Source organism: Spermophilus citellus, assembly GCF_964194105.1.
Source record: "Spermophilus citellus genome assembly, chromosome: 11".
Classification (NCBI taxonomy): domain Eukaryota; kingdom Metazoa; phylum Chordata; class Mammalia; order Rodentia; family Sciuridae; genus Spermophilus; species Spermophilus citellus.
The window spans coordinates 110348740-110364485 of record NC_138192.1 but is presented as its reverse complement, the minus strand read 5'-3'; the positions used below and the strand labels follow the sequence as shown (position 1 = coordinate 110364485).

General features: G+C 36.1%; 2 protein-coding genes across 16 annotated transcripts in view; one reads left to right on the top strand and one right to left on the bottom strand.

The window, feature by feature from the left end:
• Positions 1-1522, top strand: part of KANSL1L (KAT8 regulatory NSL complex subunit 1 like) — a 142099-nt gene extending 140577 nt beyond the window's left edge. For all 7 annotated transcript variants that reach the window (XM_081262506.1, XM_081262511.1, XM_081262510.1 and 4 more), the window contains one exon: positions 29-1522. In XM_081262506.1, the coding sequence (XP_081118632.1) occupies positions 29-259 (231 nt within the window). In that variant the 3' untranslated portion in view covers positions 260-1522. The remainder of the gene's footprint in view (positions 1-28) is intronic.
• Positions 1523-1647: 125 nt separating this feature from the next.
• RPE (ribulose-5-phosphate-3-epimerase) lies at positions 1648-15713 on the bottom strand. Of its 9 annotated transcripts, none has more exons than XM_081262516.1 (7): positions 15520-15713; positions 14849-14868; positions 13976-14010; positions 6149-6288; positions 5652-5786; positions 5050-5136; positions 1648-3433 (listed from the first exon to the last, which is right to left on the bottom strand). In XM_081262516.1, the coding sequence occupies exons 1-7, from the start codon at positions 15628-15630 to the stop codon at positions 3311-3313; spliced, it is 651 nt and encodes a 216-aa protein (XP_081118642.1). In that variant the 5' UTR covers positions 15631-15713; the 3' UTR covers positions 1648-3310. The 9 variants fall into 9 exon arrangements, with proteins under 9 accessions (XP_081118642.1, XP_081118640.1, XP_081118645.1 ...); XM_081262514.1 differs by lacking the exon at positions 13976-14010 and adding an exon at positions 10378-10457; XM_081262519.1 differs by lacking the exon at positions 13976-14010 and adding an exon at positions 10378-10457 and having other exon boundaries at positions 14838-14868; positions 15520-15534.
• Between the last annotated feature and the right edge of the window lie 33 nt (positions 15714-15746).

Here is a 15746-nt window from a genome sequence, read left to right as displayed (position 1 = left end):
ACTTAACTGAAAATGTTTTCCCTTTTAGTCTTTGTGGTGGGAACGACGGTCTTTTCCACTGAAGGATGAAGATACGGCAGCTTTATTATGCCAAGAGGATAAAAACAATCAGACTGAGGTGTCAAGCACAGCTTTCCATGCTGAAGTCATCTGTACCAGCGCACCAGAGAATGGCCACCACCCCAAAAAACAGCTAGGTGGAACAGAAGAGTATAAAGCCTTTGGTCTAGGAATTACTAATGTTAAAAAAAATAGGTGACAGGCAACAGGTGAAGAAAATGATGTAACTGAAGGGAAGTCAGGAGGGGAAAAAAAATAGCCCTGTTCTGGTCATACTTCCAGAATAACAGAATGTACTGCATGTATTTACCTTTCATGCTATTTATGGGGAACAGGCAAGATTGTTTCTTTACCTTCTTGAACCACAGAAGTAGCTAGCTTTTCACCTATAGACAAATGCTAGGCATCTGTGTTTATCATATAAATTACAAGCACCAAGATATTAACTGCTGCAATTTGATGTCAAATCACATTATTGGGTAATTTTTAACATCACAAACATACACACACTCACCCTTGCATTAAATGAGAGCTATTTTCTTTCCTATTCACATGGTAATTCACTAAAATTGCCTCAAAATATATTAATATACAAATATACATATAGAATGTGCGCGCACATGCGGGGTTTTCAAATTACACTGGTAGTGACCTACTCCACTTTAAACTGCATGTACCAACTTGCCCTATGAAATGTAAGCTGCAATAAATATAAAGCACGTGTTTCCTCTGATTAAAAAAAAAAATTTTTTTTTGAAAGTCTTGACTATGGAGAGGGAGTTATTTTTGTTTTTTAACATGTTTAACCAAGAGAAGTTATTTATGGAAATTCTTATCCCAGATAATAAAATACTCAATTTATTTAAAATCAATGATATCTGTTGGACTGACAGCAGGCTACTTTCTGTTATTCCTAACAGAATTGAGACAAGCAAATTAGTTATATATGGGCGCACTTTAAAATTATACATCTTTGAAAACACCAATTTAAAATGTGCAATAAACAGGAAAATCCTTCATTATAAAATTTAAACAATGGTTTAATTCTAGTCTAGAAAAACTGTTATATTTCTAACTTATTTGATCCTTCTTTGTCATAGCTTAGTCAAATGTCTATTCTGACTTGCATCCTAGATTGCGAATTATAACTTCTCAGACGCCAGTACTTCAATATTTGATACTGAGATTGCACATTTTGAGGCTATTCTACTATATTTTTTCCTATGTGAAACATGAGGACAATTTGTATGAATCACTTGGTCATGTAAAATGGTTATTCAAGTTATAACACTCATCTAACTGAAATCCTGACTATTTGGCCTAGACTATGAAATTTGACACAAAGTTTTTGTTTAGGAATGGAAATTATACTGGTCCCTATAAAAGGGGATAAAATTCAAATTCAATACTGACAAAACTTCCTTGTAGTTTCACTGTACATTTATTCTTAAAGAGAAAAAAAAAAAAAAAAAAAAAAAGCCTGACATACAAGTTGTCCTGGCAAAAAAAATTCAAATCTTTGTCTTGTCTGATATTATAATCTTCTATGTAAGTTTTTTAATTAAAGTTATTTCTATATGCCTTGCGTTGTATGATTTGATTAAATACTACCTATTTATGGCACAAACTTCTCCTAAGGCAAAGTACAACTTTTACCTTGTATAGGAAAAAAGCCTAAGTAAGTTCTATTACATGGATAGGTTATCAATGTTCTTATGTTTTGAAACTCATTTCTCAGAACTCCCAGCAGCATCAAGAAATTTTATGATACTGATCCTATTATTTTGTGCCATAATTATTACACTGAGAATATTTAGAAGAATAACGTAGCTGATACCTACTAATCTCTGTATAACTGGGAACAGTTATAAATACCGAGTTTATGGATTAACACTACCACATCATCTCTTGGCCTACTTGGTCTTTCTTAGAATAAAATATATATCCCTGGGGTAAAGATCTATAAACCCATATTATTATCAGTCATCTGAACTAATACGATAAAGACTGACTGGAAATGAGACAATTAAGTAAAAGAAGCTTCTTTTACCTAATCTATTTCCCAAAGGTTCTTGGGGCAGGGTGTGGCAGGGGGATTGAACAGATCAGAAAAACAATGTCATACTGGATCTTTCCATGATACCAGCCTATCACAGAGCTTTAATTTCATTTTTTAAACGGAACAAAATACCTGTCCTGCCATTTGTAGGAGTAATTCATAGGTTTAATAAGATTATACAAAAGTACTTTATAACCATGTTCCCATAAACTTACATTGCTATCTACTACTCTGTACTGAGTATCCTCTAAATTCTGGAAATAGTACTAGAAGCTTTCTATATATCAACAATTATCTCTTTTAATCTTCAACTCAACTCTGCTTGGTGGTTATTATAGTCAACATACAAATGAAATCAGAAGTGTGAAAAGGTTGGGTGATTTGCTGAGATCAAACAGCTAGAATGGCAGAGTCAGGATTCAACTCAATGAACACCCAAAGCTTTAGTTTTTAATCTATGGCGAGCTAATACAAAAGCATTATTTAATGTCCTTATGAAAGCTGAATGAGGTTAAGAAAACCAGGAATAGGAAAGAATCACAAAGAAAACACTCAATAAAAATCTATGCTTGCATTTTAGAACCCCTGGGTTTCATAAGACATTGTCTTTACAGTTTTTGATTAATCAAATCTAAGGTGATAAGTGAAAAATAAATGTTCAGATCCAAGACCACAGTATGCCATCCTGCCCAAGCTTGTATTTTTTAGCTCCACACTACTCATATTATCAAGCATATAAACAAATCACAAATGACGTGAAACAGGAAAAACGTAGGAAAAATGTAAGGGCTTCCTTTGCTTTTGGAAAACAGCTGGGAAACAATAGAACATTATTTTTAAAAACATGGAAAAAAATTTTTCATAGTAGCTAATGTCTATCCACCTTAGGCATTATGATACATTTCTTTTTTGTAACCTTAATACAGCCCATATTTTCACTCTTTATAAAAATCAATTCTATTAGAAACAGTTTTTTAACCACACTAACCTTTAAATTGGATCACTAAAGAATGTTGTATACATCAATTTCTAACCTCTTAGAACATTCTGCACAATAGATTTTAATCACTGGAATGAATAATTGCTCAGAAAAGCAGCACTGCCTCAACCTGGTATGATTTGGTAGTCAATATTCCTGTTTTCCAGTAAAAAGAAGGTTTCATGAACACAAACTCTGGATTCCTTATGATTTCATCGATCAAGAGACCGTTTCTGAGCAGCTTCTGAGCAAACATTTCTTAGTAAGTTGATCACAGATCTGGGGTCTTCACTCCTCATAATGGCACTGCCAGACACAATCATGTTAGCTCCTGCCTGGAAGAAGTAAACACTTAGGTTATGCCTTAAATAAAGAAGCAGAAGAACCTACAACAGAATTCTACCATTGCCTACCCCAGCACTTGGTCCAAAATCCACTTTCAGATAAGCAAACTTATGCAATCTAGTTCAATGATGTAAGAAGTTATGATATTCACAAGAATGTAAAATTATTTTTTAAATGTGAATGTAAATTTATTTTTAAATGTATCTTAAGAAATCACTCAACTTTTTTGTTAAATCAATTCTCAATAAGTTACACAATTGTCTTTGCTAATAGATAAAATTTTCAATCCTTTAATCTAAAATTCTATTAAGGTTTCTTCCTCAATATATACCAATGCCCCCAGAGATACTAAAGAAACAATCCTTGAATTATTTATATAAATTTTGGGAAATTCTGAAAGGACAATTACCATAAAAATGTTAAAATTATCCATATGACATCAGCAACATTGAATCTAAATGATTTCTCACTTTGTGTCAGAAATATTTCTACCCTAACATTCCAGAATGGTTTTAATAATCTAGAAGAGGTTTTCAAAATGATGGTTTAAGATGCAAAAGCAAAGAAATAAAAATACATTTTAAAAAACACAGTACGATGCCTCCAAATTTAGTTCTGAACTTCCCAGGATATGACATGAGAAGGGAAACTCAAATGTGTTATGTGATTCCTTGCTAGAAAGGGGAGGAGGGGGAGAACTACAAGCTGAGGAACATTTCACCAGTGTTACACTATCACTTTATGACAAAACATCACATCTCTAACAACATTCCTCACAGAAATAAGTTTTATAGGGTCACCACTTAGTATGTCTCTTCATTTGAGCAGGAGTAGCATAATAGCAAACAGTTGATACAAAGCAATTCCACAAGGGTCAAAACTTGATAGGTATGTATCAAGCATTGGGGAAAAAAACTAAACAAAATCTCCTACAGTGGCTACTGTAGGAGAATCTAGAAGTGCAGATACACAATACTACTGGATAAGAGTAGGCCTCACAAGCATTTACCACCTATAGTGCTACAGAAGGGATGCCATCCTCTCATGAAGGTGAGGCCCAACTAAGCAGGCTGGTTATCTAGATAAAACAAAACTAGAACTCTTCACCTCTATGTAGAGGACCAAGTGTGGACCAGGCCTAGATTTTTGTCAAAATGGTCCTAGTCTTTTTTAACAAGGAACAGATTACAAATATATCTAAGTTCTAAAAATTAACATAATAACTATGAAAATTAAATTTCTCTATTTTTCCCTTTAATGAGGTATCTTTTCTTTCCCTGTTTTAGAAAAATTTCTTAGTCCTAAGAACTTAATGGTCTTCCAAAGGGCTAGTATTCAATATATTCTTTTCTACAAAGAACTTTCTTTAGCATTACTGATATAACCAAAATTTACTTTAACAATTCGTCACTTTAAAAATTTACTTATTGGTCTTTAGTTTCTTAATTCTACATTTAAACAAATAAAAAGAAAGAGAAAAATACTTTCCTAAGGAACAAAGTCAATTTAGGAAATGTAGGGGAAATCTCTTTGGCCCATAAGACAGTGTCTTACAAATTTTATCTGACAAGAAATTGGTCTAGTCACAGTCAAGGAGCAGTCTCACCTCTGCACATTTATGGACAGTGTCAGGACCTACTCCACCATCGACCTCTATATCCAAAGATGGGAACTGGGTCCTCAACCAATGAACCTAGATATACATGAAGAAATAAGTGACTCCTAAAGTGGATATGGGGGGGAACCAAACAAAATCAAATAGTTATACTAGCCATTATAACTCCAAATCTCCAAATAATTGTATCAAAACATACTGGGCACACTTGTTCTTTAATGTACTGAAACAAATTAAGCTTTATCAAAGTGGGTTTTGTTCTGTTTACCAAATGGCATTCAATTTGCCATGTTTTTAGAGACATGTAAACAAGATAAAGACAAACCCTCTATATTCAAAGAAAACTTCCAAGGGATCTAAAGGTTAGAAGAGGACAGTTTTGAAAGAAAATTTCACTATAGGGATACATCAGCTCTGACTTTAAAACCTAAATCTACTTCAGTATTTGTCATCCTGTATTACAACAATCTGTAGGCACCAACGTCTCTTTTCCCTGTGATAGGATGACTTAATAGACAAGTCTTTCAATATATGTTTAGTGAAAGAACACATACAATAAAATTCTCATCCCAGAATCAAATATTTTTTTTTACCTTTGGCATCATATCTTCCATGAATTTCTGCCCTCCAAACCCAGGTTCCACTGTCATAACCAAGGCCATATCTATTTGATTAGCCCATGGTGCCAAATACTCAACTGTAGTTCCTGGTTTGATGGCAAGGCCAACCTATAACAGAGAAAAAATTGCTACATCACACTAATAATTATTTTACTTATTATTGTGCATATTGGGCATAGTATAAATACCATTTTTTTAAAAAAAGAATAATAAATGGAATACATAGATTACTTCATTTGTGGCTGTCAAAAGTAAATGGTTCTTGACATCAAATTGCAGTAATTTTCATAAAACATTAGTGGCATATGTAAATCCTATCTGATAAACAAGTCTCATTCTTAAAATCCTAGCTTTACAGCTGAAGCAGGTGCTTACATCAAGTCTTCTTTACCTGCCACTTCTTGCTTTCCATAAATCTGCCAAATCCTGAAAGGGAATAGTATAAAACATTACCATCAATAACTTCTTACCTTCATCCCATTTTCCCGGATGTCTTTAATCAAAGCCCCTGGGTTCTCAGTGGCCTCTAGATGAAAGGTGTATTGATTGGCTCCTGCTACAGCCATTGGCTTTACCCACTGTTCCGGCTTGGACACCATCATGTGCATGTCTAGAAAGAAAAGACACAGCTTCTAAATATTACTGGAAAGAAAATACCTGGCTCATACAGTTGAAATCAGTCTGTAGTCTTTGCCATTTTGAATGTAAACTCTCCTGGCATGACAGAGACTAAACAGCTATACTTCAAGGTAGTTTCCCTTTATCCTGAAGACAGGTTTGCTCAAATTCATTTGTGGAAAAAAAAAGAAAAAAATTCCAAAGCACATGCTGCTGTACATGAGTGCCACTCCAGAAACACAAACAAGTCACACTATCTGTGCAGCCTTGCTTTCTCTTAGAGAGCTAAATTTTGTGATTCCATTTATTCTTTCAACAAACTTAATAAACATTTCCTGCACCATTAACTATTCTAGGCCATAGGAATAGGGCAGAAAACAGGGTATTAGTGGCTGTTTCTCTACTATCATGGTAATTACATTTTTTAGCAGCAAAGAAAACCAATAAAATAAGTAAAATATAAACAAAGTTGGCAGTTAAATAAAGAAAGTGTGTCTGGGATCAAGGTTGTCCAGGGATGAGAAGATGAAGTCAGAGAAAGGAATGCAGTGAGGAAATACAGCACAGAGCTGGGCAGGCCCTCAGGTTTTATTCGAAACAAGAAGTGAAAAATACCACAGGATTTTATGTTAAGCAACAAGGTCCAACCAAGGAGGCCAGATGGACATAACCCAGGTGAGGAAGGAAGATGGCAGCAATTGAGGATTCTGGGTGTGTTCTGAAGGTACAGGCAACAAAAGGTATAATGGATTTACATGTAGTAGACAAAAGACAAGTTGAGATGGTACCAAGGATTTGGGCGTGAGCAACTAAGAGAACTGCTGTTAACTCAGTGGCAGAAGATTATGGGCCAGAACAGATTTCAAGTTGACCAGAAGTCTGATATTCAACCTCATTCTATAGCACGGGCATGGCCTTCTTAAGAGAACTTGCCTTAAAAAACAATAGTGGCTTGTGAGAAGGGGGGAGGCAGCTTAAAAGAGGCTGATCAAGAAACAAGCCTGTGAAGAATGATAGGTGGTAGTGAGGAGAGTTCTTTTATTTTGCTAGAGAAAGTACATTTCTGATATTTAAGTAAAAAATTCTAATATTCCAGAACTTAACTAAGAGTTAGTTCAAATAAAAGTTCAATAAAGCTCTGGAAAAAATGTTAGAAAAGGAGCACATGACTTAACTAATGAAGCCAAGATTAAAGTCTGCTATTTCTAAATGAGCAAAAGTAACTAAATTAGAACATATTTTAATAGGTAAAAATTTTTAAAAATGTATTCCTCTGTTGTGTCTTATTCTTTGCTATTACAAACAAGGAAAATTCAATCCAGCTTAAAATAACTAGTTTACTCATTCCTTAAATTACCAGACTGATTAGTCAACCTTACTGAATCTCTAGCACACAGTAACCATTAGCATCTCTCACTGGAGAATCTCCACAAGTTCAGGGAATCATAGTTCAGTGAATCTGCCTATAAAGAACATAAGACTGGCAGTTTTCAAACTTTCATCCACCAGGCTTCCTTTGTATTCTTAAAAAATACTGAAGACCCCTAAAAACCTATGTTGATATGGGTTGGACTTTTTTCTTTCTTCTTTTAGTTGTAGTTGGACACAATATCTTTATTCCATTCATTTAGTTTTATGTGGTGCTAAGGATCAAACCCAGGGCCCTGTGCATGCTAAGTGAGCGCTAGACCGCTGAGGAACAACCCCAGCCCAATATGGGCTAGATTTATAGATATGAAATGTATTAGAAATTCAAATTAATACATTTTAAAGTATCTACTTATTACTTTATTTAAAAAATTAATAAACTGAGTAGATACTCCTTATCCATGGCCTTACTTTCTGCAGCTTCATTTCTGAAGTTTTCTATAGTTAACTGTAGTCTAAAACTTATTAAATAGAAAATTCTATAAGTAAACAATTCCCAAGTTTTAAAATCACATAACTCACACCATCCTGCTCTGTGAATCATTTCTCTGTCCAGTGTATCCACACTGCACACACTATCTGCCCATTATTAGTCACTTAGTAACTGTCTTGGTGATGATTTGTACAGTATCACAGTGCCTGTGCTCAAGTGACCCATATTTTACTTAATGGACCCAAAGTGCAAGAGTAGTGATACCAGCAATTCAAATATGCCAAAGAAAAGCCACAAAGTGCTTCCTTTAAATATCATCTCACATTATCCAAGAACAGTAAATACAATAAGATATTTTGAAAGAGACCACAGTAATATAACTTTCATTATAGTATAAATGCTACAACTGTTAGATAGGTGAGGTGTAGTAAATCCATTTTCAACTTAAGATACTTTTACCTTTACAACACCCTGAGTGACACATAGCCCTATTGTAAATAAGGAGCATCTGCACTTGGAAACTGTCAAGCTCAGAGGAGTAAGAAACAAGTTTTCTAATTTTCTATCCAAGCTCTATCAGTGGCTGGCTATAAAACTGACAAGGTATTTTTTTTAAGGACAAGTTCACCTTATGAATTTTAAAGAAAATATCATAATATTCATGAAAAATGCACCTAGTTCAGATCATAACTCAAACTATGGCAGAAGTTGTTTTCCTTAAGAAAACCATCATAATTGAATATGCAACCACTACTTTATATGTATTTTCCACTCTGCCACACAAAAAGACATGTGCTCAGGGGTAAAAGTTATTAAAATCAATAATCTGTACTGTCTCACCAAGGATACTTACTGAAAACACACAGCAAAGAAGCATGAAGTTACTACTGGTATAATTCAATACCCCTCCATTGATTTGGGTTAAGCCACCAGCAAATTAAGTCACCACTGCTTTTGCACTATCAGTACAGAAAGTATCACATATTATGAAAATAGTTTTGATCTCACAGATGACCTGAAAAGATATTAAGGATTTCCATGGGTCCCGATACCACACTTGGGAGTCCTTTGATTTAGATAATAACAAGCACAGATTTCTAATCAATTCTTCTCAGATGCTTATTTGTACTCAAAACTAAGCATGAACAGTTAAGAACTTAAGAAGTTGCACATACAACCTGTGATCTAGTTCCTAAAATACATTCATGTATCAATCACCCAATAGTCAAGATCCAAGAATTAAACAACAAAAAAATGCTTAATATAAAAAACAAAGATCACAAGACCTAAACATTAAGATGTACAGAGTTCATTCACCTTTATTTTAGACCAAACTCTATAGTGATAAATTAGCAAGTTTATCAGCAAACAGCTAAGAAGAAAAAACAGAGGGCATATGGTGGTAGCAAGAACTGGAAAGAGGAAAGTCAATAACAGGAGAATATATAGACAGTAACGACACGTGACCCTAGGAACCCAAAAAAATGAAGAGAAAACAGTAAAAAAGTGTTTTTAAAATCCACACAAGAAAGCCAAAAGCAGAAAACTCTGGCTACCATAAAATGGGAGCAAACAATGCTATTTATTTTATCCACCTCTCATAACAACAAAAATTATTTGAATTCATAAAAAAACGAGCATTTGTGGTACCATAAATTGATTAAAAAAGTAATTTCAGAAAATTCAGAATCTTCAATTTGCATGAAATAAATGGCTTCTAGGCCGTCTATGAGTCAACTGACTCATAAATTCAGTCAATTATACTGAGTCCTAATCATGTATCTATGCTTCTTTAGGAAAACCACAGTAAATGAAGTAGATTCAATCTCTGCCCTCATGGGCTTTATAGTCTGGTTAAAGTAATCTCAGACCAGAGGAAATTATAAGAAAATCAACATGGTAGTAAATGTATAAAGGTCAATTTACCACAGGTGCTAAGAAAGGCCTCTCTGAGAAAATGACAAATGATCTGAGGCCCAAAGATGAGGCATTCAACCAAGTGAAGAGCTTTCTAAGCAGAGATTAGCAAATGCCAAGGCCCTGAGGCAGGAAAGAGTTTGGCTTGCTACTAAAGTCAGGCCAGTGAAGCCCCAACACAGGAAGAAGGGCTGGAGGGAAAGGGGGGGACGGGTACAGGATAAACTGGAAGCTAAAAAATCAATCATCCCCTTTTCTTTGATCTGAACAACATAATCCAACATCAGATGACATAACACTTACCAAAGAAAGGGTCCTGGCCTAGCTGCTTTCGGAGGCTTTCTACTACAGGGTGACCAAAGGTGATGTTGGGAACAAAATGCCTACAAGACAAACAAAATCTCATTCTGAAAATGTTTTCAATTCAGTTTTTATGTTTCTCTCAATATGAATTCTGATGGGGGTAGAAGGGACTGGCTGGGATTGCAATATTTTTAAATTTAATATCATCAACATGAAAGTTAAACTAATAGTAACTGGACAACTTTGTTTTGCAAAGCAACAGCTCCTAGATGTCTCAGAAATGTATAATGCCACATATATCTTCATAACAAATTAGAAGAATTTATAACCATAACAGGGAGAAATGGAAAAATGACTAAATAAAAAACCCAAAAGTTTATGACTTGCCCAAGTCACATACTAGTTCGCAAAGTTCAGGACACCGGCACATATTTCCTGAGTCATAGCTTTTCACAGAAATTTGTGGCTACTTCTAATGCAATTTCACTGGGCACTAAATGACAATTTAAATTTTCCTGAAGATAACCAGTAAAAAAAATTGATGTTTTTAATAATAACTACCTTTTAATGAGAGTTTACTACATGCCAGGCATTGTACCTTCATTTCACCTTCACAACAGCCTAACAAAATTGATACTACTATTATCCCCACTTGAAGAGAGCAGGATAAATAAAATCCTTCAGTCAATACTCTGTGGAGAAAGGATTCATATTAAGTGTCTGATATCAGACCCAAGGTACTTAACCTTTCACCTACCCCACTAACTCCTATTATTCTACTTGCTCACTTAAACATTTAGCAAAATCTTCTACATGCAAGTAATCATGCTGGGTGCATAAAATATTGTGCTTTATAAAGAAGTATGCTAGAATTCCTCCATACCCTAAGAGAGTTTACATTTTCAGCTCCCTTTACTTCCATGTCAGCCCATATGATTAGTTCTCATCAGTGACCCCTGAGTAGTGGTATAGGCTGAGCATCCCTAATCTGAAAATCCAAACTATTTCAAAACTGAGAACTTTTTGAGCATTGACTTGATGCCATAAATGGAAAATTCCACTCTTCATGTGAAAAGCTGCAATCAAAATGCAGGCAAACTAACAATACCAAGTAAAATTACTTTCAGAAGTGTGTAAGATGTACATAAAACATAAATGAATTTCATGTTTAGACTTGGGTCTCATTCCCAAAATAACTCCTTTTATTTACATGTAAATATGATAAGAAATCCAAGATATGGATAAGGGACTTTAGATAACGACTATTCAACATGTATTCCTTTCCTACTCTAACTTTACCTTTCTGATAACAAAGCCCTTTGGGCAGGAGAGCCTCAGAATGGAAGGAGGACACACACTCAATGTTACATGAGTGAGAAATAAGATATAATGTTACATTAATGAAATCTGGGTTTTCAGAACATTGAACAGTAACAAGCAAGCAATACATGATTATAGGTAAACTGACAAAAAAGTATTACACAACATTAAAAGAAGATCATAAGATTTAGAAATCAAGATTTGTAAAGATGAGAAAAGAAATGAAGCAAAGGTTTAAAATGAACCAAAGGAAGAATGAAGCAAGTTATGTTCAAAGAGGAGGTTAAAGGTGTTAATAAGTTAGGTATGAAAAACATAGGAGGTGGATTAAATCACATTAAGGGAGTCAAATGCCAAGCTCAGCTTTTCAGACTTCATCCCACTGAAAATACAAAGTAAGATTTTTAAAGCAAGAATACTAAATAACATTTGAATAATAAAGCAGAAAGAGGACTGAGCAACAAATTGCAAAAAGAAAGATAAAAGGTGTTGTTAAGTGGCAAGAACAGTAATGACAAGGTCAGGCAAAACTGACAGGATGTGTCAACTGATTAGATGTGAAGTGCTGGGGAGTAAAAGCAAAGAGAATAAAGGTTGACCAATGTAATTCTGCAATCTGTACACTCAGAAAAATGAGAAATTATATCCCATCTGATTCAAATGTATGATATGTCAAGATCATTGTACTGTCATGTGTAACTAATTAAAACAAATAAAAATAAATAAATTAATTAATTAAAAGGTTGAGCTTTTAAGTTTAGATGACAGAAACAATGAGTTTTGATACAAAACAAACTTACATATATTCCAGGCACAAGTTCTAAAAACTTCCCATATATTAAATCTTTAAAATCTCACAACAACCCTATGAGATAGGCACTACTATCTGTATTTTATAGACAAGCAAGAGGCCCAAAGTCACCCATTCAATGAGTGGCAAAGGTAGGAGTTCAACATAGGCTTACCTAAATTAGTATGTTCATCTGTCCCTACAATGACAACTAAGGGGAGAGTGGGGGAAGGTCAGGATTCAGGATGCACCTGAGGACAGATAAGGTGGATCAGGACAGATACTTTTCATTTACTGATATGTTGGCCCTAGTAGGCTGACTTCTAATATTCAGACAATTATTCTAGCGTTTGCCTAAGAGCAATTGCTGTCAGGATTACAGATAGATGAGGTGCTTAGGTTACTTAAACAAAAAATAAAGACCATAGAAAAAGTACAACTCAATACATATTTACTAGCAAACACAAGCATAACAACTATAACGACTGACCACCAAATTATGTGACCAATTTATGCTTCTGAAGATCAGTTTAATACACTGGGTTCACTAAGTATCCTGGAAGAATAAAATACACTTAATAGACTCAGAAGATATGAAAGGCTTGTGTCTAAGCCCTAACAAAACAAGGCTACAAATTCAAGCCTGAAGTCAGAATGTCCTGAATTTGCCTAGGTAACCACACAGAAGCATCTGATACAAATGATTTACAGCCTTTACTTCAAGCTTACTGACTCCAAAGGGGACTCAAGAATCTGAATTTCTCAAATGCCCCAAGAGTTCTTATCAGACCAGCATGGAAAAGACTAAATTATTTCACTCTCACAAACAGATATTTCATGAGAAAGTCTGATTTATTATTATCTCATTATGCCTTTTTTTTCCCTTTGAAAGTAGTTTCTGAACTAGTCTATAAAAAATAAAATGTAATAAAAGTATTTCTTCTTCCCAGAGACTTACTGGAATTAAACTATAACTGTAGTACAGAAATAAAATTATTTTCTCTCTCGTCATCTCTAGCTTTACTTACAAATTCTGTAATAAATTCTATTTCAGAAAAACAAGTTGTAGGTGGTAAGGAGGACTAAGGTTGATATAAAATGTACCCAGACCAATACCAGAAAACAAATTTTCTGTTAATCAGGAGTCACAAGCCAATGGGAGTTGGCAGATAACATCAAGGAGCAAAACAGAGCAGATGGGGATGAGAAGCAATGAACACCTGGACGGACTAAAGGTATTTAGCTCTAGCTAACTGTGACCTTGCCAGAGTGCACTCAGGGCTGGCAAATCTTCTATTCCACCCTCCCAAGATTAATGTGAAATCTCCCAATTTCAAATTTTGTTAATAGCTTATTTGCTCTGTTCTCATGCTTAGGATCAACACATTCCAGTCACTGCCCTGTCATGATGCATGTGCATTTTCCAAGGTATTTGTCCAGAGAATTAACCTGTTCTTTATTCCACACATAAGTATATAAGTGCCCCACCTTCCACAGTGATCTCCAAACTAGTGTCCAACTTTCTAGATCAAAATGTTTTAATCAGGAGAAAAACTGAGGGCCTGGGTGAGGGAGACTAGAAAACAAGCAAATACAAAGTGTGATGTTAGATGAGATTAAAAAAAAAGGGCCAGGGAACAGAGAAACAGAGGGCTGAGGATGTAGCTCAGTGGTAGAGCACTTACCTAGCACATGTGAGGCACTGGGTTCGATTCTCAACGGAAGGAAGGGAGGGAGGGAGGGGAAAGAAAGGGGCTATGTCCACCTACAACTAAAAAAATATTGGGGAAGAAAAAAAGAGAGAGAAACAAAGAGAAACTAGGAAGGGAAGGTTCTCACTGGCCATCTGCAAAAAGGGAGTCTACAACCCCACTTTCATAACCCTGGCCTAGGAGACACTGGAGCACATGACTTATGGGCACTGGCTGAACCTCCCTAAACAAATTTTCTCCACTATAAAAGACATACAACAGTTCTTACTTTTAAAGGTGTGTGAAGGTTAAAAGGAAAACTGCAAACTATATGCAGGTTTTATTTTTTCCAAACCAGTTTCCTTCTGCCTCAGCCTCTCCAGCCGTTGTGATCACAAGCGTGCAGCACTGCAGTGGCTGCAATAAAAATCTTCTATCCCAACACACCGTAAATTGCGTAACAGTGCAGACCAGAGAACTACAGATAATTCGGCAAAGGGAAGATAAAAGTTATTAAAATTCTGTCACAAACGTCTATGATCTTGAGGGCCTCTTACTGTTTTCTCTCCATTTCTTTCCTCATTCTGTAACCAATTTAAGAAACTTCTAGTCTGATTCCAAATAATATGTTATAACTACAGTGCTTAAAATTTACTTACAAAAAACTGACCTCACTGCAGAGCAGGGTGCCTGAAGAAAAAATAGATAGGAAAATCAGAATTCGAATAATGATACAACAGTTACAGAGAATTTACTATGCGTCAGGCACTGTAAACTTATATTTGCTCATTTTGTCTTCCAAACATACCTAAGCATAGGTTCTGTACGTATTCCCATGTTTTTCAAATAATGAAACTGAAGCTCAATGAGATTAAGTGGCTTGTCCAAGGTAATCCGAGAAGTGACAGAACTTGGGCAATTTCCCTTCAGGTGCCAAGCTCTTAATGGTTACACAAATATGTCTCCCCAGCTTTGCCACTAACTAGCTATATGAGCTTGGGCAAGTCATGCCTATCCCCTTGGGCCTCAGTTTCTCTACTGTACACGAAAGGGCCTGGAGATTTAAGGTCGCTTCCGGGTCCTAAGACCACACGTTACGTGGGGGGAGGGGAGGAGTTGAGGTTTGGGACTAGCCCGCAGCCCAGGATGCTGCGTCAGGTCAGTTCCAGCCAGGGCCTTCAAGCTTCCCACCCCATTCCCCACCTCAATACAGTGTTCAAAGTGAGGCGCCCTGGGTCGTACAGGGACACCGTGCACCCAACAGGCATTCAATACAGGTGCGCCGTCCCGCCCCCGCGCGGCAAGCCCGACCCGAGCCCCGAGGAGTTACCCGTCCATTACATCCAGGTGCAGATAATCTGCCCCAGAATCTAGCATCCGGAGGCACTCAGCCCCTAAATTGGCCAGGTCGCTGTTAAGGATGGACGGGCCAATCTTGCAGCCCGACGCCATGGTGCTGGTCCGTAGTGCTAGTTACCCCACGAGTCCCCGGCTACACGAAAGCGTCACCCCGATTGGGCGCGCAGCGGGGACCCCGCCCCTTCCCCCGTGCAGTCTTCCGGACTCTG

What these genes read in the sequence shown, in the direction of transcription:
- RPE (XM_081262514.1), bottom strand. Translation starts at nt 15,630, where the DNA reads ATGGCGTCGGGCTGCAAGATTGGCCCGTCCATCCTTAACAGCGACCTG. An exon ending in GCACCCTGCTCTGCAGTGAG is followed by an intron (nt 10,458 to 14,848) that starts GTCAGTTTTTTG and finishes TTTGTCTTGTAG; the next exon opens with GCATTTTGTTCCCAACATCA. An exon ending in CTGTCCATAAATGTGCAGAG is followed by an intron (nt 3,434 to 5,049) that starts GTGAGACTGCTC and finishes TACTTCTTCCAG; the next exon opens with GCAGGAGCTAACATGATTGT.